The 25011-nt window shown below is 31.6% G+C and overlaps 5 protein-coding genes and 1 long non-coding RNA gene across 11 annotated transcripts; 4 read left to right on the top strand and 2 right to left on the bottom strand.

Moving 5' to 3' along the window:
- Positions 1–448: 448 nt before the first annotated feature.
- On the top strand, positions 449–3386 carry LOC100743458 (dopamine beta-hydroxylase). Its single transcript, XM_012391237.3, has 10 exons — positions 449–815; positions 899–1052; positions 1155–1301; positions 1385–1632; positions 1697–1850; positions 1949–2212; positions 2313–2543; positions 2634–2762; positions 2841–3015; positions 3105–3386. Exons 1-10 carry the CDS (start codon positions 661–663, stop codon positions 3248–3250), a joined length of 1803 nt encoding a protein of 600 aa, XP_012246660.1. The 5' UTR covers positions 449–660; the 3' UTR covers positions 3251–3386.
- Positions 3387–3709: 323 nt separating this feature from the next.
- Positions 3710–11645, bottom strand: LOC100747475 (active breakpoint cluster region-related protein). Of its 2 annotated transcripts, none has more exons than XM_012391099.3 (13): positions 11000–11645; positions 9667–10141; positions 9327–9561; positions 8958–9237; positions 8700–8879; positions 8395–8610; positions 8102–8221; positions 7788–8032; positions 7416–7713; positions 6974–7256; positions 6621–6891; positions 6333–6504; positions 3710–6231 (listed from the first exon to the last, which is right to left on the bottom strand). In XM_012391099.3, the coding sequence occupies exons 1-13, from the start codon at positions 11111–11113 to the stop codon at positions 5815–5817; spliced, it is 3306 nt and encodes a 1101-aa protein (XP_012246522.1). In that variant the 5' UTR covers positions 11114–11645; the 3' UTR covers positions 3710–5814. The 2 variants fall into 2 exon arrangements, with proteins under 2 accessions (XP_012246522.1, XP_012246530.1); XM_012391107.3 differs by having other exon boundaries at positions 7452–7713.
- Positions 11646–12644: 999 nt separating this feature from the next.
- Positions 12645–16293, top strand: LOC100747354 (armadillo repeat-containing protein 5). 2 transcript variants are annotated; one of them, XM_033323665.1, is made up of 6 exons: positions 12645–13027; positions 13155–13375; positions 13461–14183; positions 14253–14428; positions 14570–14783; positions 14847–16293. In XM_033323665.1, exons 1-6 carry the CDS (start codon positions 12779–12781, stop codon positions 15778–15780), a joined length of 2517 nt encoding a protein of 838 aa, XP_033179556.1. In that variant the 5' UTR covers positions 12645–12778; the 3' UTR covers positions 15781–16293. The 2 variants fall into 2 exon arrangements, with proteins under 2 accessions (XP_033179556.1, XP_003485362.1); XM_003485314.4 differs by having other exon boundaries at positions 12646–13027; positions 14519–14783.
- A 14-nt stretch (positions 16294–16307) lies between these two features.
- On the bottom strand, positions 16308–19979 carry LOC100743334 (cytochrome P450 315a1, mitochondrial). 2 transcript variants are annotated; one of them, XM_033323701.1, is made up of 6 exons: positions 18074–19979; positions 17663–17853; positions 17317–17589; positions 16837–17057; positions 16533–16745; positions 16308–16461 (listed from the first exon to the last, which is right to left on the bottom strand). In XM_033323701.1, exons 1-6 carry the CDS (start codon positions 18607–18609, stop codon positions 16345–16347), a joined length of 1551 nt encoding a protein of 516 aa, XP_033179592.1. In that variant the 5' UTR covers positions 18610–19979; the 3' UTR covers positions 16308–16344. The 2 variants fall into 2 exon arrangements, with proteins under 2 accessions (XP_033179592.1, XP_003485328.2); XM_003485280.4 differs by having other exon boundaries at positions 16837–17061; positions 17255–17589; positions 18074–19977.
- A 304-nt stretch (positions 19980–20283) lies between these two features.
- On the top strand, positions 20284–21355 carry LOC112213804. Its single transcript, XR_002947719.2, has 2 exons — positions 20284–21030; positions 21145–21355. It is a non-coding gene; the product is annotated as an uncharacterized LOC112213804 (long non-coding RNA).
- A 935-nt stretch (positions 21356–22290) lies between these two features.
- On the top strand, positions 22291–24886 carry LOC100747234 (transmembrane protein 120 homolog). Of its 3 annotated transcripts, none has more exons than XM_012391389.3 (6): positions 22291–22606; positions 22876–22994; positions 23075–23233; positions 23315–23407; positions 23485–23702; positions 23775–24551. In XM_012391389.3, exons 2-6 carry the CDS (start codon positions 22966–22968, stop codon positions 24182–24184), a joined length of 909 nt encoding a protein of 302 aa, XP_012246812.1. In that variant the 5' UTR covers positions 22291–22606; positions 22876–22965; the 3' UTR covers positions 24185–24551. The 3 variants fall into 3 exon arrangements, with proteins under 3 accessions (XP_012246812.1, XP_033179624.1, XP_003485361.1); XM_033323733.1 differs by having other exon boundaries at positions 22319–22534; positions 23485–23582; positions 23775–24886; XM_003485313.4 differs by having other exon boundaries at positions 22327–22534.
- Positions 24887–25011: the final 125 nt, after the last annotated feature.

Here is a 25011-nt window from a genome sequence, read left to right as displayed (position 1 = left end):
TTATGATGTCATTTAAAATTTGTTTTAACAATAGATATCTCTTCATCGTAGATTTGAACTTATATATTTTTTCTATTTATTATATTTTAAACGTTAGTATGCAACATATACAAGGTTAAACTAAATTAATATTTTTATATATCTTTATCTGTATAATTTTCTTCAGTAATTACTACTTACATTTTTGTTGCAGTTCTTCTAACTCACAAGCACAATTTCGAAGTAGTATTCACATATGCGCATGCGTATCTATTACAAACTTAGTATATATAAATTTCATGACATTAAAAGAATTTAAACATTCGAGTACGCACTTTTTTAATTTTCCTTACACTTTTTACGAGCTAAAAATTACTAAGTGTTTCTTTATTTACCTTTTTTTTAATAAATGAAATGATTGTGTGTGTACATATTACGATGTAGTATCATCGCGCATGTGCGCCGCAGAGAATCGGCGGCAAACCAGTGTTATACGAAGTCTTCATCTTTTCGGATCATTTGGAACCTGTTAGTAGAAATTGACGATAGGAAGGTAAAGGATCATGGAAATATCTGTGAAGCTAGTTCAAAATTGAGTAAAAGATATATAACATCTAATAAATTATAAATCAGAAACGAGTGATTTTTCAAGTAGAAAATCCACTGATTTTAAAATCTAAGATGCTTTCGAAAATTTATTTACTAATCTTGTTTACAATTTTAAAAGATGTATCGTGTTTATCCTGGCATGATTATCATCAGAATAGCGAAGACAGTTCGAACAGGATCAATGTTCATACAGTTCCGCTTGGTTCAGGAGCCACTTTTCATTGGAGGTATATTTTTATAATATTAATTGAATTTAATGTTAACAGATACACCGAGGAATAATTAAAAAATTGAAGAATAATTTTTTTAGGGTTGATTTTATGAGCGAAATGATAATTGCGGAAGTCCACTATATAGGTGTCGACAATACTTGGTTTGCCATCGGTTTCTCGAATTATGGTGAATTAAAACCTGCCGATTATTGCGTTCTGTGGATTGATTGGCACCGACAAATTCAGTTACAGGTAATCATGAAATACATTTAACAATTACACGAGAAAACATGATAAGTCCATTTTTATCGATTTTATAATTTTTATATCAATTACATTATATTGTAATTTCAGGATGCGTGGGCAGATGAAGAAGGAAAATTAAATCTCGACCTGCAACAGGATTGTGAGAACTTTGCGTGGAGAAGAAGAGGAAACGTCACGAAGTTTACCTTCACCAGGAAGTTCGATACTTGCGATGAAAATGATTACATCATGGAGGTAAACTAACTATGAAATTAATAAGAGATATTAGTCATTTGATTATTTTTCTTTGACATAAAAAAATATTTAAAAATTCGTAGAGAGGTACCACGCACTTAGTATGGTTAGAAGGTTTGGGACCACTGTCGTCCTTGGCTGGTTTACAAGTATCAGATGCAGAAGCTTCTGGCATGTCCAGAACAGAATTGATCAGGGTACTCCATAAGAAACCAACATTTCCATCGAATGCCTGGCAATTGGAAATGTTGGCTGATCATGTAAAAGTGCCAAATAAGGAAACGACTTATTGGTGTCGCATACAAAAATTACCACCCGTTTTGTCTCAAAAGTGAGTCTATTAGACTGCAACAAAATTCGCCAGAATTAATCTTTTTCCGAACTATTATTTCTAGACATCACATTCTGCAGTTTGGCCCAGTCATACAAACGGGTAACGAACACTTGGTTCATCATATGGAAGTTTTCCATTGTGCTGGACCAGTGGCTCTTGAAATTCCTATGTACGATGGTCCTTGTGATGGAGCTGATAGACCGGAAAAAACTCAAGTGCGTTAAGTTTCTTAGACAGATTTCTTCATTTATGCCTTTAAAAAATAATTAAATATGTTTTCTAGAATCATTTTATTTTTTACTCCGTCTCTTAGGTATGTAAAAAAGTCTTGGCAGCTTGGGCAATGGGAGCAGATGCTTTCGTTTATCCAGAAGAAGCTGGTCTTTTGATCGGTGGCCAAAATTTTAATCCTTATGTCATGTTGGAAGTTCACTATAATAATCCCGAACTTCAGGATGGGAACGTCGATTCTTCAGGAATTCGTTTTATCGTTACTAGGAGTCTTCGCAAATATGACGCCGGTGTAATTGAACTGGGTTTAGAATATACTGATAAAATGGCAATTCCCCCACGACAAGTAATGAATCATTGCACATATAATTAATCGAAGATATATGCACAGATATATATTATAATATATGTTACTAAAATCGGAATTAATAACAAAATTTTTGTAGGAAGCCTTTATTTTATCAGGACATTGTATACAAGAATGTACAGGTGTTGGTCTCCCACAACAAGGAATACATATTTTCGCATCCCAACTTCATACACATTTAACAGGCGTAAAAGTTGTTACTCGTCATATTAGAGATGGAGAGGAGCTGCCTCTGTTAAATTATGACAATCATTATTCCACTCATTTCCAAGAAATTCGTCTTTTACCGAAACCTGTTACCATTTTGCCTGTAAGAATTAAAATCTAATACTTTATATATTTCACGTGTACTCCATTATATTATGTACATATAATAGATTTTAACGTAAATTAATGATAGGGAGATTCGTTAATAACAACTTGCACATATAATACGATGGATAGGGAAAATATTACTCTTGGTGGATTCGCCATTTCCGATGAGATGTGTGTGAATTATATTCACTATTATCCTAATGCTCGATTAGAGGTATGAAATATTAATATTCTTTTATAAAAAATTATAAAATTATAAGAAGAATTATAAGAAATATTCAATCTGTTTTAGGTTTGCAAAAGTGCTATTAGCGACGATGCACTGAGAACTTATTTCCGGTATATGAGGGAATGGGAGAATCAACCAACTAGTGTCGATAATGGAATTTCTGCAAATTATGAAAGTATAGAATGGACCAAAGTTCGTGTACAAGCTTTACATGATCTATATGAAGCTGCACCATTAGGTTCTTAATTATTTAATTTATTAATGTATTAAGCATCTGAAGTTTGATTTTGATATTTCAATTGGAAATTTTAATCTATATTTGATCAGGAATGCAATGCAATGGCTCTGATGGATCTCGACTTCCTGGATTATGGGACAACATACCAGCCACACCGGTCAAACTACCCTTACCTCCACCAGCTCGAAATTGTCCACACTCGTCGTTAAGACAAGAAATAATAAATTCTATATAAAATTCTTTTTCTGTTACATACTGTTATCTATTTTCGAAAATATTAACGAAATCAAAATTCATGTCTACGGATTATACACAAGTCTGAACATTAGTGAAACATAAACGAAATAAAGTATAATTATAATTCATGTGGATTTACAATGGTTTCCATAAACGTATAACTTATCAGCTTACGCATAAAATATTTTACAAATAAAATACTTCTTTACTCACATTATTTAACAGCTCTTTCGCTTTATCTATATTCTTTTAAGATTGTTTCATTTAATTACATAATTTTAAAAGAATATAGTTTTTCAAAAGAAAAAAAAAAGAAGAGAATGAAAGAAAAACAATTCGGATTACACTACAAGGTGTTTAAATTTAATGTAGTATTTGTGTAAGCCAAAAAAAGAAAGAAACTAAAATACTATTAAAAAGCGTACCCTGGGAAAACGGTAAACATATTATCGATATATAAAAGTTTATAAACTTCCAGTATATTTATGCATCTTAAGGGTTCCTTTTTGGCAGTACATTGTCTTGCTGCGAATAAGCTAGCTTAATCGAACATTCGTTAACAAATACTTGTTCTATGAGAAATTGGTATTTGTAAAATATGAAATAATAAAAATAATCATAGTTATAATAATAATAATAATAATAATAATAATAATAAATCGTGATAGCTGAAACTTTGTCTTTACACATTTTACGAATGTACAAAAGAGGGACGCGTCTTAACGTTAAATGTGATATAAAAATTAAAGATATCCAATTATTTACGATATAATACACATGGGCGGGTTATACATACATACATACACACGCACGTACACGCTGAAATCACGCACACAATAGTTGCCTTGTTCGCTCGTCAAGCGCAAAGATCACTTCCGGAAAAATAACGTAATGTGTTCTTTTTTAATTTCTGTTTTCTTTCAATTTTTTCTTTTGTTTCTTCGTTTCTTTTCTCTTGTTTCATTCGACCCTTATGTACGATCTTTTGATCGAGCTCTCGTTACATTTTTTAATCTTTCAACTTCGATTAGAAGTTGTTCACAAACATCCTAGCATGTAACACAGAATTCTATCGAGTATTAAATTTGTACTGCCAAATGCACTTCTGTGTGTTTTAATCCTTTGAAGTATATATTTCCAAAAATGGTATCTTCTTCCTTTTTAGTAAAGCACAATTCTTTTAAAAATCTAGTGAACATGAAGATATAGACTTGATTAGCTGCATTATATAATAGTAAAAAAATACCATTATCTACTTAGTAGATAAAAAGTGAAAAAATTTTGTTTAAAATTTGTAAAATGGTTTGTTTTAATCTGATATACTTCAAAGGGTTAACCATAGTTCTCTATTGAAGGTATGGGAGAGAATTTTTCTCTTTGGTACTTAATTAAGCTGTACTTAGACTTGAAAACATTGATTTAGAAAAGAAATTTAAAAAATGGTTGCTAACAGAAACTGATTAAAATGATTTGTATATCTTACTGACAATATTGCAAAGGAATGTATACACACACACACATATATATATGTAATATATAAATGTGTATATAATAATAAAATATAATACTTTAAAATTGCATATACAAAATATTTATGTTTAATTTATCCAAGGGTTGAAAGAATTTCCTTTTAAAAACAGTATTCCTTTTTAATTTTGTAAATAGATCGTTAAAATATCGAAGTTATTACAGTTATTATTACAAACTTAAGCAACTTGAATAAAAGAACAAACACGAGTCTAACCACAGCTTAAATGTTAGAAACTTGAATTTAAGTCATTTCGCGATATTTCTTACAAAAATTCGAGAACGCAGAATTCTTTAAAGATATTCTTATAAAGAATAGAATCGGCAGAAAAATGTGGCTTTCCTAGAAAACATAAATATCAAGTGACAAAATGGAATATAGCCAGCATATTTTGCATATACTATTAGAAGCTTTGATTTGCACATCTCGAGAAACGTGCTTCCTGAAACATTTAGGAACGTGATTGTTTTGAATACGTGGACATTTTTGTGGACATATGCGTAAAAAAATTTAGATTCTCTGCTAGGAACACGCTCCATTGGAAAAAATACTTACTTTCTAAAGCGTGGATGCGTTAACGACCGGAATTCCATATTTATGTTTCTTTCTCTCTCACTCTCTCATTCTACTTCACGGGAAGAATTTTTTCTTCAACATAGCTTTCTTTTTTGGAAAAATGTTTTACGTGGAATCATCACATAACAAGAGATCGTGGCTAAGACTTCGCGGGTATATAAGTATAAAATATATATTAAGGAGCTTAAAGTACAATAAGTGTTCTTTAAGTCCACTTTGCTACATTATTCGTATGCATACCAATACAAGAGGAATTTCATCGTTCAGGATTTTGTCAAAGCCTATCTACTTATGCGTCTAATTCAGCGTTGTGTAAACGATACGTCACAAAACTAATAAAATATATATTATAAAAAATCGTTAATTTTACATTACAACGTGAGTTGCTGCGAGCCTAATTTCCAATGAGACTCGCGAAAAGCAGCTGACGCTACGATGTATCAACAAGAACCTCTCGACTAGAGTGACTGATTGTTCTGTTGCATATGCATTTGCAAGAAACAATAAAGTATACCGGCCTGTGCCATCACGTCCACGGTCCCTGCAGCTAATGGATCTCGACTTTTTGCATCAGATCGCGAATTCGTACCAGGACGCAGAAGCGTCGGTCCGAATACTGTCGCTAGGTTGTGCAAAGACATTTTATTTTGGGCCTCGTGTTTATTAACTCGTATCAAATGAGTAAGTAGAAAGTCGATAACTGCCTTATTCACGGCTGGTAGACTTTCGTATACTCTTCTGAGAGCAGCACCTTTTGATAACTCGCCAGTTTGGAAAGCTTCTAAAAACGCGGGATACAGAGCATCCGTAAAGAGAGCTTCCGGCATTTCACGGAGATACAATTTGAGCACACCTGTTACAGAGTGAACGTCAACCTAAAAATATAAAAATAAATTCATATTAATACACAACTCTTTGAATAATGAGGTATTTTAAAAAGAAAGGATTTTATTCTTTTGTGTAATGTATTGGCTACCTCTTTAAGCAGTTGTTCTGCTTCGTACGAATTACTTTCAAATGATTTGCGTAATTTTGTTAAATCAGAAGCTGAACCAGAAACGCGATATAATCCCACTTCTCCGACTCCTCTCCTTTCTACTTCTCTAACGCATGCGGTTATAATAAAAGGAACATCGCGTTTTTCACGTCTATAAAAAACATGTAATTATATTTAATACAGATGAAAAAATTTTTAATAAAAATATATAATCAAAAGATTTAAATAAGAGTTCATAGTTCGTAGTTCAAAAGTCATAAAACATACTTGCACACTTGTTGAATTTTAGCTCCAAATAAACCTTGAGGTTTAGCAGATGGTACCCGCCTTAATGTCACTTCACTTGGGACAAAACGAAGAGCTACATCTAATGTAGCTGGGCCTAAATTTAATGACCTTTCTACTTGATCTGATTGAAGCCAAGATCTACTTAATCTTTGTATGCATTTGCCACGTAATACAGAACGCGTTCCACATTCTTCATACAACAAAATTCTAACATTTTGACTTCCCTCTAGTTCCACAACGAATGTTTCGCCTTAAATAAGTGAAAATTAAGTAATTAATTAAAAAAAACTTATTTATTCAACTTTCGAAGTTTTATAAAAATAAAATTTTACCCCAAGTTGGAGCTTGGCCTCTCGCAACTCGACTTCTTGCACGTTTAAAATAGTGTCCATAACTATCAACTTCCACAATAATATAAAGATCCCCTACTCTATCTAAACCAGGTGGTGTCAAGCCAAGTAAAGTTAAATGAAGATCGCCTAATAATAAACTTTCATCGCGTCCTGATCTAAGTAAATAACTTCCCATATCTGTTTGAAGGTAAGTACGACAAGCTGTAACCCAAGCCTGTAATTCGTACATTGATAAAGGTAATGGTCCTGGAGGTTGTCCACCCTAAAAAATGATCATTTGCCATTCATTTCTCTCTCATTAGATTAGTATGATCATTTTTTTTCTAATATCTTTACTTGCATCCTCGTGTTGAATTTAAATAAAGTGCATTATTACATATCTTTATCTTATTTATTTATTCGAAATCTGTGAATTACGCACCTTTGACTTATCTAGGTACATATGGGAACGCATTACCTGTTGCAATGCCTCCACCGCTTCAACCCATTGAGAGCGTTCAAATTCACTGGATAGAAAGAATGTGTACGAGTTTTGTACTCGATGTTGACTTTTGTGCGCAACGCGTAATACTAAATTTGGGGATGCTAATACTAATTGAGCTTCAAGCTCAGCAAGTTTCTTCCTATTTTTTTCTGAACCTCTACCACCGAGTCTAATTCGTTTTTCATCATTCCGTTCTTCCCATAGTATCTGATCACGTACTGTACATGCTTGTGATCTGAATGTGTATAAATTATTATTATTATACATATAAATTATTATTAGGAGTAAATGATAGACTTTTATATGTACCTCAAAGCTACAACATTAGCTGGACTAGTCTCACGAGGTTCAATGCCATCTTCTGTCACTACCGCCTCTGCCACTGGTACATACCACTTCAACTCAAATGTAAATTTGTCTCTGCCAGAAGCTTTATACTTTGCACAAGCAATTACATCATTAAAAAGAAAAAGATGTCTCAACTTTCTATGACCATCAGACAGTTCTACCACAAACGAGTTTTTTACTAATCTCCGTTGTGCTCTATCATGACTCTAAAAATAATATAGTTTTACAAAATACTAAATTAATTATTATTGTAGCTATAAATATAATTTATTTACCGGAAACATTGACTTCGTCTGAATAATATTAAATTCGTCTAGGAAATTTCTAGTCATACCAAGAGCCTCTGAAAGTGGCGCATGATCTGCATGATTCACTGGTGTGTGCTTAAGGAGATCCTACAATCAGTTAAGACACAATTATCAATGCGAATTGAGATAAGATAACGTTTACGAAGTACATTTCCACATCATTTTATCAACTTATCCAATCAATGTTTTATCTGTGATGTATATCTATACCTATATAGCTTTGGTTAATATAACAAAAGTATAAACTATACAATACTTACATGCAACACTAGCGCATTTTTTTGTACTCGCGCTACTGGCTTATGTAAAAGATCTTCAAGAGATAAACCTGGTCCTTTTGGAACTCCTCTGAGTCTTATATCTCTTGTAATTTCACCAAATTGAGTCGAATGTGCAGAACACCTCCGTACAGTATCAGTAGCGCGAGCGTAATTATGTAAAAAAGCTCCATATAATCCTATATTGCTGGCCATTACCTTAATTTGTAATCCATAATGGAATATTAATAAGAGGGCAGGATGTGTGAATTTCTCAATATTTATATATTAATATATTTAGTTCTTACTTTAAATTGTTCACCTATAGTAGTTTTACTGTCCCATTTGTCTAGTTTCTTTCTAAGACCATCCAAAAATGTTTGATGTAGTGCATGTAATTCAGGAATTTTATAAAACATCGTACCAAATTCATCTTCAGAAATAACAGGTTGCGATGTTGTTAATGTTGCCCTGATGGCTTTCATGTACTACAAACAACATATACTTTTTTAATCAAAGTAATGTTATTTATGCATATTATGAAAAATGATAGATATATTACATACTTGTAACATTACATTTAGACATTCGACATATATAGTTTCACTTTCTACCACCGAGTTTACGATGCATTTAATCATAGACGTTCTATCATCTTCACGGTCTTTACTTTTCTCCTGTCGACGAGGTGTAGTTGGTGTTGGAGATTCTAAGCTACCTTCGCTTAGGCTTAAAGGCTCTGCATCACTACTACCAGTTTCGTTATCCGTGCTAAGAGCACGTAATAAGATTGGTGGTGCAGGACTTGCACCTTCTTCATCCTCACTATCCATTGCCGCTCGATGTCTGTAAATAAACAGATGTATATTTGTAAATATATATATTTAATGTAAAATTATTTTAAAACCAATAATGTTCAGATACAAATAACTTACTGTATAAAATAATCAATGTTGACATAATTACTCTGATTCCCTGGAGAATCAGGTAAGGAGGGCGGTCTTCTGGGTGGTGCTCTACTGCCATTATTGTTTCCAACAGGTGGAACACGTGCATCAATATATACATATTCTCCTGTTTGATCTAAGGCTACAGAATCATAATAAGGTTCCTCCTCTGATGCCTCTGCATCACCATCCTCTCCATCTTCATTAACTGCATTTTCTAAATCTATTTTTAATTATTAATATAGATGAAACGAATACAATTAAAATTATTAAATAAAATTTTAAAATTATAAAATTATAAAAGTATAATATAGAAAAAATATAATACCTTTTTCATCTTCCTCTTTAAGAGATTCTTCATTTTTATCTTTCTTTGAGCTTCCTGTCACTTCAATTACAGTGACATAGTTACTTGGCACATCTGGGTCACTGTTTCTTCTAAGTTCAGGCACTTTATCAGGACTCCTTGGTATTTCACTTTTGGGTCTTTTGCTTGTACTAAGAGTAGAACTTAGTTCAGAAACACACTTGTCCTGAAATTTACTTATATCTTCACGCGCTGGAAGAGGTGGAGCTAACGATTCCACATGTTGAACATTAGATGAGCTTGTAGAATCTCCCAAATTATTCTCTGTTGCTAAACAACTGTGTTGATTTTGTGATTCTGTGGATTGTTGTTTCTCAGGAGTAGTTGTAATATTACTATTTGCTAATTGCTTATGACGTTCAACATCAGCCAATAACCTTTCTAAATATTCCACATAAAATTCTTCCTTTTCAAGTTCTTCTCTCAAAGCAGTCACCTGTGAAAATAATAATGATTCTGTTTAACTATTTTTTATGTAGCTACATTATAAAATATACATAATATAAATTTTTGTCCTTAGTAGATCATAACAAAATTGAAGTAAATAGCGAGTGATTAATCAGTGAGAATATATTGTATAAGGAAATTTAGTAATGAGAAATGATGTTCTTAGTATAGCAAATAGTTAAATATATTTAATGGCTTCATTTCCTTTATAGATAATAATAGATAATATATAGAGAAATTTTATATGTAAGGTAAACAAAATTTTTAAATTTATTTGAAACCAATATAATGAACATAAATAGTAGATCACATTAAAAATATCAATTATGGTTAAATATAAATTAGCTTAATTTCCCAGTTAAGTAAGAAATTAATACGATGACTCATAGAATAAAGCTCCCAATACCTCAGCAAGGAGGAAAGTTTTATGTAATAAGGAACTAACAATTTATTAAACAATCCCCTTAAAAACATAAATCCTATTTAAAGTTTTCAATATATTGACTCTTCCACTATTTATTTCTAAGAAATAATTGGCATCAAGATAATCATATCAAGACATAATATTCCTGTTTGGTCTTACTTCCATTAATAGTACAGAATTAGAATCATATATAAATCATAAATAATATATTATAGCTTTTAAAATAAAACCAGCTATGTTAAATTACTTAATTCAAAATGCAAGAAAACATATCCCTTGATATCCCATGTGTCTGATATTTCGAATTTTTATTTAAATAAATATATCTACAGAAAAATCTTAATATAAATATTTGAAAACTCCATCGAAGAAAATTCTTTTGCAATTAGAAGATAATAACAGAATTCCTGACTGGATTCTCACCTTCTGTTTATGCTTGACTAGGTTGGCCCTGACGTCTTCTTCCCAAGCTGCCGGCAAGGCGCTGTCCGGGAATCTCTGTACCCAGACACGCTGGAAATCCCCGAAAACGCTCATTACTCTACTCCAGGCCCTTTAAAGAGAGGACTCCTCGGGGACAGTGATGATCTCGGACACGATTCAAGCCGCTGTGTACATTGCACGGGCGCGGCGGCGGTCGTGGCTCTCACCCGAATACGCCTGATCACGATCTCGTTTTGACACAGAGATTCTATTGAAACGGACGTGTCACCGTAACGAGGCATAAGTCGTTCGTTTCGTTCGTGAACGATTTTCCTTTCCGGTACACGCTATAACGCTATACCCGAAGAATCAACGAAACGAGCGTCATACAACCGCTGTCATCTTGTCGACATCTCCTGCGTAGCTCACGGTCCGATCCCCATGCCCTCTCCTATCATTTTGACGCCTCCGCTATACTTTATTCACAGACACTGCCCTTCCTTAGACGCAGCAGGTGCGCTTCACGGATGATGATACTTTTCACGGTGCGCTTACGCAAAATAGAAATTCATTTCTTACGAAACGCAGCTAAAATTATGCATTTTGCTCTTCGTTGACAGATAAAAATTATACTTTTTTACGATGGTATAAATAAATTTTCGCTCCGTTGCAACATTACATTAGCGATGAATTTTAATTTTCGAGATATTCACTGGAAAAAAGTAATAGATATATTATAACGATATATGACGATAACTTTACGTAATGATTTAGAATTGCTGTTTATGTATATTTATATGCATTTATAAGAAATTTAAACGCGCATAATACAATAAGAATGCACATAATGCATAAAATATTCACAATATAAAGGGTAAAGTATTCATTATAATATTTAAAGAGTGACACATAAATATCTACCTAGATTTCGTTTCCTTATAAAAATGTAAATTCGTATAAACCTTTGCAATTTAACTACAAAATATAGGGGAAAGTAATTCCATCTTAAAAAGTGCAACGAAAATTTGGTTTATTTTGAAATCAATATTGATAAAATTTCTATTAAAGTATATTTCATATGTAGATGAATAACAAAAATAATTTTTTGATATTACATCGATTTTTTTTAATTATAATATTGTATTTATTATAATATACATACTCTTTAAATTCATTTTGAAACATATTTCCATTACTAAAATGAGGGGATCAATTAAACATTAAATAAATTTAAAAAATAACATGTATATATAGTAACAGATGATAAAAAACACTTATAAATAAATACTCAAATATATATATAATTGTTATTAATAGCATTTACTAATAATTATTATGCTTGTCAAATACCTTATTCGAATCATTAATATGCTTCACGATTACTTCAATTATGTTCCTCGCTTTTCCTGTATAATATATATCTAATATCTACTAACTCCATTGAAAGCATTGTAGCGCTATAGTGTGCGTATTCAAAAATAAAATCAAATGGCGGGACATTTAAAAAAATAATTCTATAAAATAATTAATTAATTATCTTTACAAAATTGTAAATTTAGATATCAAATTATGATTATGTATATTGTATAATCGTTTTTTAAACATATTTTGATAACGAAGAATTATTAATTAAACTGAATCTTTTTTCACTTATTTTTGTAAGTTGCTGTACGGGTGTAGCTGTCAATCTCGGTGGCTGTACAATTTAGAGGTTATGTTTCTTTTAGAAAATTAACGAATTTTCATCAATTTTTCCACTTATTTATAAAAATACCTATTATGGACGAGAGACAAAACAGCCCGATATTACAAGAATTAGTAAAATGCATAAAATTGGAGTCAAAAGGTGGGATTTTGTCATGTTTAGAACGACTTAAAGATGATTCAAGATGCTATAAGCAATTTGTCAAAGATGGAGGATTAGACGTTTTAGTAAATTTACTTCGTTATTTTCATAATACAAAAGCACTAAACATGACACTGAGTATTTTAGCGAATGCTTGCATGAATTCAGATGCAAGAGAAAAGGTACAGATATATCTATTTTCATCTTTAAAATCAGTTGATAAAATTTATCTGTTATATACTTATAAACAAAGTATTTTTTCTATGGAATTCGCTTATTCATAATAATGCAGCACAAATCTTTTTCTAGGTCAGAGGCTCTAGAATAGCAAGTTATGTAGTTTCTATAGTAAAATATATCAAACTAAGTAGTAGTATAGTCTGTCGTGCCTGCAGACTAATCGGGAATTTATCTGAATGTGACTGGCATGCAAAATCATTATGTGAAGCTGGTGCAATTCAAGCTTTGATTAATCTTCTACAATTAAATACATATGTGTACACATACTTAATGGCTATCAGAGCAATAAGGTATTACAAAATAAATATATATAACAAAAAATAATATCCTTGTACTAAGTGGTATTTTTAATTAATTTGTATACGTTTTTTATAGGATTATTTGGAGTACATATGAAGGTAGTAGAGAAGAAATCTTAGAGTCTAGAGTAATATTTAGAATTACATATATATTAGTATCGACAAAAAAAAAATCAGAAAAATCAGATAAAAAGTATATGGAGCTGATAGAAACCTGTTTAAAAGCCATATGTACTTTTTTGGCCACATTGGATCCACGAGTTGGAGAACAATTACGAGGAGAAAAAGACATACAGGGTTATAAGAGTATTGTGCAATGCTGTGATATGAATAATAAAGTGGCAATTAGGTGTTTGTACAATCTTTGCCAAATTGCAGAATATCGTCCCATTTTAGGGAATTTCGGTGCTATTGAAAGTTTTATTGCCCTTATTAAAGATCGTTTGGAATTATCTAAGGAAACATTAGTCAGTTTATGTTTGTTCTGTAGAGAAGCTGTAAATCGTGCGAAAATTAAGATGGCATCAGGTTTAGAATTAATGTTATCTTTACTAAAAGATACTAAGAATGAAAAATATCATCCCATGTTATTACATGCTTTAGCACAATTTGTTTATGATGATCCAAGCATTACAATAATGGTAAAAAATGGTTTGCTTGACGTTTTAATTGTTAGATTAAAAAAAATGGTAACTGAAGATGTATCTAACGAGAGAACAAACGTTTCAAAGAAAAGAGAAAATGATTCTCCTCCTAGTAAACAAACGGAATTAAAATACAATAAGACGAATTTAGGAAGGTATGTTTGTAAAATTTAATTTATGTCTATATTATAGAAAACGTAAATTAAAAATTTGTTTATTTATAGATTTAGTTCAGACTATTATCGAGATGACTGGAGTCCAGGAAGTGCTACTAGTGTTTCGTCTTCACCTCCTAGTACACCACCATTACCTTTTTATGATTCTATCGAAACTGACGAAAGTGGCGAGGATAATTACAGTCCAGTTTGTAGTGATGCAGAGATGATGGATACAGAAGATGGTAAATTAGTTTATACATGTACTTTGTGACAATTGTTATAAAATCATCTTGAAAACACTTGGGAGTAATAACTTACACTTAATTTTTTAAAACCCGAAGCAAAAGTTGAGTCATTAAAAAGTTGTAAATCAATAACTATAGATACAGAAGAGTTTCAGAACGAAGGAAAGGAAACTAAATCGTCGAATGTGTGCGAGTATGCAAATGTGTGGACATTAGTATTACTAAGTCGATTAAGTCATTCAAATGATCCAATTGATCGGTTGGCCGATCCCGCAACCATTGAAGCGTTATCAGCTTACATTAGACACGCGAAAAACCCAAGAGCATCTAGAATTTTAACTAGAATTATAAGGTAAGTAATAAAATAACTCATTTTATAAGACTTATATTATTTAATAAAAAATTTTGTATATAGGAATGGAGCGTATTTAATGCCATTGTTAAAACAAGGCTTCGTTTTTGAAGCTGAAACGTTGTACGGTTCGGAACAATATACGAGACAGTTATGTGTTTTAGCAGAAACCGGCGGAGCAGTAGGTGAACTTACGTCTATACTGCTTCGCGGAGAGGAAGCTCATAAATTGATTATCGCAGTTTCGATACCATTCGTAATCAAGTCGCGATATATTCTAAAATCGCTACTGAACAATCACGGTGGTCTTCAATTAATATTTCACGTTCTATCCGACCAACAACATGTTCTTCACGAAAACGCTATTTGTTCAATTTGTCGACTGGCAAACACGCTTGAAATTCAACCTGAGATTATAGAGAAGTGTCAAATCACGGACACTGCTTCGACTGATTTTCCAAGAGTATATGACAATCATCCCAAACTTGCAACGGTTACATTTGAACTGGACGATGGTACGACTGTCGACGCTTGTAGGCAAACGCTGTGTCAAAAATCGGATGCATTTTCCGCCATGCTTGAAGGGTACTTTTCAGAATCCGGCAAGAAACGTGTTAAATTACGAAACACATCGAAAGAAGCTCTTAACACATTATTGTTAGCTGCTAATGGAGCAACTTTCGAAAATAGAACTATCGAATCATTACTAGATGCCGTGCTATTGGCTGATAAATTTCTTATGGCTGATATATCAGATATTCTTACAGAAAGTTCTATTTCTCAGTTAAATTATAAAAACTTCAGTAAAGCGTGGAACTGGGCGAAAGCGAATTCGTGCCATGAACTGAAATCCTCTTGCGTGAAGAGGTTTCTGACAGCCCCGATGACAAAGCCTGAAAAAGTTCAAGCATTTAAAGACTTTTCTACCACCGAAAGTTTTCAGGAATTTCTAGACGAAATAAGAAAAATCATCAACAGCGTTTTGTGCCAACGTTAATGACGAATTAATTTCATATATACAGGGTGTTTCGATACGGTTACTAAAACCGGGCATGCTTAAATTTATGGAGAAGTAAATCAAAACTACAGAATGAATAACGATGTTTTGTTATTTTTTATTATACTATCCACATCGAAACACTCATTTACTAGCGATGGCGTGAGCAACTGTTATAATTATGATGATTTAATCATTTAATCAAGATTCTTTATGTAGAAAGCACTTAATGAGACTTTTACATAATGAAACATTTAGTTCGTACAATACCTTGATCATACTTATTGTCAATATATTTTAAGACATGGAATTGATATATAAATATACAATTTATAAGTATCATTTAATTATAAATATATATTTAAATGCTGATAATTGTAAATAATTACATGCGTGCGCGTACATACACAAACATATATGCATGTATAATGACGAAAATATTTCAATCTTAGTTTATTCGATATAAATGTAAATGGGCAATACATTGTTCCGAAGGAATAAATAAACAAAAAATAGAAAATGAAAAATACTTTCCTTAAATGATATTTGACTTCGATACATTATCTATTTGTTTCTCTCCAGCAGCTTTAACTTCATCGGCTCCGACGGTACAGATATCAAGTGTAAAATTAATTTAACCTGATCCTTATTTATACATTCTATTTTGAATGATTTAACCAACTGCAATTTTTAAGATAAAATCAAATAAATTCAATAAACCTTAACATATCTTAAGTTTATTATTTTCGCACCTCTGCCAATGCAAGCAATATTTGTATTTCTGCTAGTTTTCGACCAATGCAACTTCTAATGCCTAAGGCGAATGGTAAACTACCATATGGATGCACTACACCTTGATAAGTGCCTTTTTCCGTTCTAATCCACCTTTCCGGAAGGAACTCATTTGGTTGCGGAAAGTTCGCAGCGTCGCGACCACTCGAATAAAGTGATAATACGAGTAGCTCCTACAATAAAATATCACGTGATTTTTAAATACCTTCTTTGTTGTTTATCGATATGTTTATTATAAGTAACACGTAGTATAAATTCATTTACCCCTTTTGGTACAAAGTAATTACTAATCACACTGTCTTCCGGTAAATATCTAGATATAAATGGAGCTATAGGATATAGTCGAAGAGATTCTTTGATTACGCCTTTTAATAATGGTACGCGCAATATATCTCTCTGTGGAAGATCCTTCAATTGTTCAAATAGTTCCTCTTGCTTTTCGGGATGATTACACAACAGTAACAATATCCATTGTAAGGTGGTTGCTGTCTGAGCATAAAGTATAAAATTAGTTTTCAAATACTAGCAATGTATGTAAAATAAGTATGTAAAATGAATCATATTGAAATTTAATTTTAAATTAAAATTTTTCTTGAATTCTTTTCTTTATTCTATTCTTATTAATCATTAAATTCAAATTTCAAATGAATAATATTATCCTGTCGGTTTCAGTTGAGCTAACCGTATCACCAGCTGCTAAAATGAAATCGGTAACGATGCAGATTGCGTCTTCGGCTTGAATACCTTCATCCATCATTTTCTTTAACAAACCGTCGCCACCTAATTTAGTCATTTCCGGGACCAGTATTCGAACAATTTCGAAAGCTGTGTCAGCAGATGCAATGAATTTCCTCCAAACAGGTAAGCGTAAATTCATAGCTAGTTTGGCTGGTATAATGGATAATTTAGCTGAATATTCGAATATTTTGTGCAACGTTTTCGCCAATATTTCGAAGTCTCGAGACAACTGTTTCTTATAAAAATGCCAACACGGTCCCATTAACGTGGCCATCATTGCTGCAAAATAAAAAACAAGCTTCTATAAATACTTTTCTACCTTGAATTTTCGATTAAAGTAAGTTATTTTTACCCTCGATAGACCATTGATAAAGTTGAACCTGTAAGTTCATTATGATAGCATCAGTCTTAATCTGTTTTTGCCATTTCTGCCTAAGTCCAATGGCCACCTCTTGACACGGCTCAAACATTAAATTTGTTGGATCCGGTACTAACATTACTTTATTTAAAATCTTACGAAAGTGTATCCATTCCTCGCCATCCCTATAAAAATGTAAATGTTCATTTTAAAATTCAACCAAAAAATTTGAATTTTCTTCATATACGTTCTTAACATACCACCATATTACGTGGTATGTACAATATGTACAATTTATGTACAATAATTATCAAAACTGAGTTTTATTTGTGATGTACATATTTATACATTAAAAATGACTTTTCAGATATTTTTAAACCAAAGAAATGCTTAAAGTTACTATACATGAACAATAAACCGCGGCGACATTTCCGTATTTCGTTGTAAAGTGTCCAAGCTTCCGGTAGGAAATGTTTTGGCGCCGAACCTTCTAGTCTAAAAATTCTTCGATATTCATGGGCTGAATTTACGAAAACTGCTGTAACTGGTCCTAAACGTTCCCTATAAACTGGACCCAATTCCTTGTGTCTTCTATGAACGTATTCATGTTGCCTTTTTGGCCCGCCAGAAAGAATGAACGACAAAAGCGTCCCAAAAACAGGAATTCCCCGTGGTTCTGGTGCTTTCCGTATAACTCTTTTGGACGCCGTTGTCACCACAGTAGCAAGATTTCTGTCGCGCGATTTTTCGCTGATCTCTATGTTCGACTGATTCGCGCCATCTATAGATTTCGAGATATCGGAGTGATCATCGATCCTCGATGCTTGCGACGCGCCTGTGCAATCGCAACCAGATGCACATTGTTTCAACGCGGTAATTTTATTGGAAACGTTTACAGATTTGCCGGTTTTGAAAACATTTTGCGCAACTTTCATCTTCATAATTCACCGATGATTCTTCCTTATTTACCGTTAATGCGAAGAAACGATGATTACCGCTGACACGATACTATTTTAGGGTGTTATATATTTTACATTGAACACACGTTGTTGAGTTTTAAATTTAAAACTTTTATTTTGTCGAACGAATCGTTCTTTCTTCGAAATCTCAGAAATGACTTCATTGAAATAGAAGTCGTTTAACAGTACTAAAGAAGCTCTTCTTTTCTTTCTCTGGTGTCATGTTTAATAACTCGAGATCAATCCGGTGATAACACTGGTTGACAATTTAATGCGATAGCAGAATCGTTTTTATGATCATTGTATCAACGCTGATTCGTATATTTTTTCTGATAACGTGATCGATCATAATTCTCTTCTGGTAAATATTTTTCAGTTCTACTTTTCTCCCGAGCACCTTGACAATTATTGCGGTTTCCGGTTGTAACCGAAACTAGATACGGTAATAGAAAGTATTGAATCGTAAAGATAGCGGAATTCGAGGAAAATATTGAAGTTACACGCCAATTACGAAACACTGGTATACACGTGAAGAAGAAGATCGAATACCGTTTACTATGACCGTTATCTAGAAGCCGTTTACCTCTCCGCTGCAGGTTTCCACTTTCATCCACGAGAATTCCTTCATTTTGTGATTTGCTACGTTCTTATTTTCAAATCATTTACAGTGTCGCTCAGATTAACATAATAACAAGTAATTAATGTAAATCGCTGTTTGTAATACTTCTTCGGCTACTTTGTTATTATCTTAATGTTTATCCACAATTAATTTACATGATATATGCCGCGTATGTGTTAAACTGATTACAGTTTGATAGTACCGAGAGGTTGTTGGTATTAGAACAAGCACGTTTGTGTTGCATACTGACGTAAATGTAATATCTTTCTTAATTCGTACTTCCGATTCTTATGTATGATCAATTAAGTTCAAATTGAGACAATCACTATAACTATAACAATTAAGTAATTAAGAACAATAAATAGATCAAACAGTTTTGTGCTTATTGTAGAATAATGTTTTTATATATAACACTATTATTTCTTTAGCTCTCTGTAGGTCCACTAATTTTACATTCACTGAAACTTATCTTTAATTATTGCCGTTGAGCTTTTTATATTTATTATTGTGAAACAATCGTGTCTGAAAGTATCATATTAATATATCTTTTTATTTTTATAGAAACTAATCCGTTAGAATTATTTCAAATAGAGTTGCGTGATTACAACTCCTTTTTGAGAGTGGCACTACTAATCAGTTTTTCATGTGTTGGCAAACACTGATACTTCCTCGCGGTCTGATCGTGGTTACCCCGAGCCCATAACGCCCGACTACTACACACTGTTTAACAGTTTCGAAGATATTTAAATCTCCTGCTGAAACTTCTTACATGGAGTGGGGACCACGTGCGAGGTTCCAAGAATAAAGTATTATAAGCTATATAAAATTTCATTATGGGAATAAATTTAATAATACTATCATGTATTATATCTATTTCGTAACTAGTATTATTCGTACTAAGTTATGATTATTATATATACTATATCTGTTTTTAATACATAATAATAATCAACAATTTAATAATTTCAAATATTTTCTATATTCAATGCATTTCAGAATTTCATTCAACATTTCGGAAATGTTTAACCGTATGACTAGCGAAAAAATTGGCTTTTATCGGTAATAAATATTTGTGTAAGTTAATAAATATGTTATTAAGTATAAAAAAACGGTATCAAAGTTCATCATTTCACGTGTTGTTTTGTTATTAAAGACTTGTAAATGACTGTTTTAAGTGTATAATATATCTAAGAACATAGTAAAACGTAATTTACGTAGATAAGAAGAAGATATTTACATATGTAAAATTGAATAAGGTGAGAAGATTTTGAACAGGACAATAGCATTTATAAATAATACATTCGATACTTTCCATCTAGATAGAATATCTACTTTTGAATACTACAACAAAATAGATCCACTGTAAAAAGAGGCCACTGGTAAAATTCATCTTATTTCAAATGGTACGCTCGTGTCTTTGTAAATTCCTCATTTGAAATTTTTTATCAAGCAGTACGCGTATCGTATTTTGTTTGTGTTTTATATCATATATGTTAATACAAATTGAAAACTATTTGATATCTTGCACATAATTACAACATCATGAAAGTGATTAAAGTGTAATGCTCATTCAGGCATACTTAATGATGCAATGCCACAATTATACATACTGTTGTAATCATACATCCAAAAAATTTGCGAAAGAAAATTTTATTTATTGTTGTTAAAAATTCTATTATATTTTAATCATCGACTGATTTCTGAAGCTAATTAACACATCTCTGAAGAAGTGCTTATCATTGAAATTCGTGTATTCCACGACGGATGAAGAAACGTCCAGGCAGGTGATACTTTTTACGCGTTGGGTCAGAAGATCAACGTTGAACAGTCAAAATGAAGTGCGATGAATATAAAGGAACATGTTTACCAGAGAATGCAAAGCACTTTTGTCTTCGCAGATCGGTGGAGCTGTCTGGTCAACGACCGTGAAAAAATTCGCGTGTTCAACGATACAACAGGACGCGGGTTAAATTCACCGACTGTATGGTACTGTTCGCAAATGGCGATTCTACCGATAGTTTACCTGAACAGTGGCTCGATCAGCTGACATTTTACGATTGATAAATTTGAAATACGAGTTCAAATTAATAAATGCCTAATTACTCTACTAAAAGTATAAACAGTAACCTTCGTAGGTAAACATTATATAGTCAAAGAGTTTGAAAAAATGACCTGCGTCTATATTTTTATTAATAATTTGTTAATTAAGAGGAAAAAACTTTATTTGATTTTGATCTAATCTAGAATTATGTATCGGAGAAGCAATGTTTTCCAATATTTTCAGAAGATATTGTTAATTTTAATAGCTATATAATTCTTTCTGCTTGTAGCTATACACTATATACTTACAATTTAACATACGAAATGCAGAGAATATTACAGAATATATAGAATGTATTAGATGTAAATTTGTAATTTTATTTCTTACAAAATTTGTCAATATTCATTCGTTATATGTTTCTTAATTATTCATATTAATAAAAATATATCGATTTTATCACCTTTTTTATATGCTAATACTATTTAAGTAATTCCTGCTGTAGTCAAATTTAAATTGTGTATTAAATATAATTAACGAATGTGATATCGTTATCACTTGAATTATGTAAGATGGACAGTAGTGAAATGCCCAATTTTACTGACAAATAACTCAAATATATTTCAGCAAATTTAGCAATTATAATTATATTTAATTCATTATTTCATAAAAATAAAATTCCATAAAAATCAACTTTTTTTACTATTCAAATATAAATTGGAAAAATCTAATTAAATATTTTGATGCAATATTAAAACTTTTAATCTTCTATTTATAGAAACCAATGAGCGTTATCAAAACTGTTCTCCAAAATCTTCCATTGGGTTTGCGAAAATCTAGAAGATAAAACTTGTTAAAATGCTTTAGAAGAAAGAAATGTACCAAATAAATATACATTGAAAATAAAATTAATAATAAAAAATAAATAAATTTTAATATTGGATGAAGTTCAAATTACATTGCAAAATTTAAATTCTCTATGCTAAATATGAAATACATATTCATCATATATTCGAAGATTAGCACAACTAATAAGAGACTGTTTCCACAGCTCTCCTTCGCTACTTAGATGCACGAGGAAGTGCTTGACTCAGGTCTATAAGAACACCGCAAATCATTGCGTACCTGAAACTTTAGTGAGTCGTTACTCGTTGGCCATCGTCCCTTTTTTTTTTGCTGCGATGGATACTGATGTTGAATCCTGTTTAAAAGACTGGAACGACCTAGCACAAGAGTACAAGGAATTAGAAGTAAGATAATTTTTTGTTAATCCTGGGTACTGATGTTGTCGGTGGTTTAAACGTTGGACCATTTTCTATGAGGTTAAGTGTATTTTTTATTTATCCATAATCGCAACCGGTGCATAAAAATACTTTTATATAATATTTCCTGAAATTAAAAAAACCCTTTTTTCGAAAATATATTCATAAACGTGTTTGAAATACTATCACGAAACATTTCTTTGTTCTTTTCGTTACTGTTCATTGTTTAATCAATACATTTGGAACAAACAATATTTCTCCATATTGTGTGAGGTATTTTGGATATTAATAATGTTTCAACGTCATCAATATTTCAATTTTGTTAACAGGCATTGAACAAAGAATATCTTGCAAAATTAGAGGAAGTAAGTGAACTTCAAGCAAAATGTTTGAAAGGAATTTCTCACCAAAAATACCGGATGAGTATAATATCAAAATCATTGAAACAGTAAGTAATTGTTTTAGTACGTATATACTTTTTCAATTAATTTTCTTCAAATAATTGAATATATTCTCATTTAACTTTAGGTTACATGCGAGCGAAGCACAAAAAAGTTTAAGCAAAGAGATGGCTAAAAGAAAACAGCAGTTACATGAAATAGAACAAACATTACCAAAACCAAATGGCACATATCTTCAAATTATTTTAGGCAATGTTAATGTTTCCATTTTAAACAAAAATGATAAGTAAGGATGACAGTAATAGTTATTTATCCAACAGACAAAACATTATAGGACGTATATTTGAACATCTCATTTATCTTTCAGATTCAAATATAAAGATGAATATGAAAAATTTAAATTAGTCCTTTCTGTAATTGGTTTTATTTTATCTATGTTAAATCTGGTAACTAATGTCAGGTAATATATATTATTTATTTTGTATCGAAACAGAAAGTATATTTATAACAACCTCTTATTGGTAATATCTGTTGCAGAACTTTGGAACTTAGTTTTATGTTCCTTTTAGTCTGGTATTATTGTACATTGACAATAAGGGAAAGTATATTAAAAGTAAATGGTTCAAGAATAAAAGGTTGGTGGAGATTTCACCATTTCTTTTCGACTGTAGTATCTGGTCTGTTATTAGTATGGCCTAACACAGGGCCATGGTATGCATTTAGGCAACAATTTATGTGGTTCAATGTTTACATCAGTATGTTATTTATCAAAAATTTATCCAACAATTTCTTTTATTTACATAAAATATAGTATGTTTTATTTGCAGGTGTAGTACAGTCTCTGCAATTTTGTTATCAGCGGGGTGTTTTGTATCGGTTGAAAGCATTAGGTGAAAGGCATAATATGGATATTACTATCGAAGGTTTCCATTCATGGATGTGGCGTGGATTATCGTTTTTATTGCCATTCCTTTTTGTTGGATATGTATTTCAGTTATACAATGCATATGTCTTATACACATTAGTATCCCATCCAGAAGCTACATGGCATGTTCCAGTTCTTAGTGGTATGTTCTTGGTATTGTTCCTAGGTAATACAATAACAACTACCATGGTAATTCGTCAAAAACTAAGAGAACGCGTTAAATATCACTTTGCTGGAGTATTTTTCTCCAAAACTGAACGAAAAAAGGAAGTAAATGGGGAAAAGGAAATGAAAGCTCAGAAATGCGAGTGAAATAAAATTAACGAGAGTTTTTTAATCAGTCGAGTATGATAAAAAGATTAATGAAATATGGAATGAATATTCACGAATAAGAAAAATGCAAATGTCAGGCAGAACTATAATGAAGAAATGCAAATAAAATAAATATATCGATTAACTCTGACTAAAGAATACCAACCAAAAGTAAACAAAACACTGGAAAACTCTTCCATGGATTGTCGTCTTTCTATCGCTCTCATTAACACAAGACCCATTTAAAATATATGTACTAATTTGTAATGTAGAAATGAATTATTTGGAAGTATTCTTTTTGTATGCCTTTCCATATCAAGTTTACTTTTCTAGATATCAACAAAATTACGCGTATTTACTATTAATTTAAGAAAAAATTAAAGTGTATTAATATAACTTTTAAAACAGCAATTTTATGTAGCAATTTAGTAAAAAATTTGTTCACGTTCTATCTTCTAAAAAAGTGTTCCTTGAGGATGTTATATTTTATATTTGCTAACATTTAAATTCATGTTGAAATTTAAATTTATTTCTCTCAGAAATGATACATAAACAAATTTTGTTTGTGTCAAAACATAAATATACCTTGTACGTGTACCAAGAGAAAAAGAAAAATGGTCTCACACGTAATGTTATATTCACATAGGAGTACATATGCGCCTATATGTGTGCATGTTATTATGTACTATTATGACAATTTAATTAGAACAATATATGTTCACGCACACACCCGTATACTCATGGGATACTTATGCTAGTTACAGCTAATAGTCACTTATAATTATCATGCATGACATTTTGCACATTTGTGTAATATAAACTCATTT

Source organism: Bombus impatiens, unplaced genomic scaffold, assembly GCF_000188095.3.
Source record: "Bombus impatiens unplaced genomic scaffold, BIMP_2.2 scf_0049, whole genome shotgun sequence".
NCBI classification, from domain to species: Eukaryota; Metazoa; Arthropoda; class Insecta; order Hymenoptera; family Apidae; genus Bombus; species Bombus impatiens.
The sequence above is the reverse complement of the archived record's forward strand: the minus strand, read 5'-3'. Positions and strand labels throughout refer to the sequence as shown.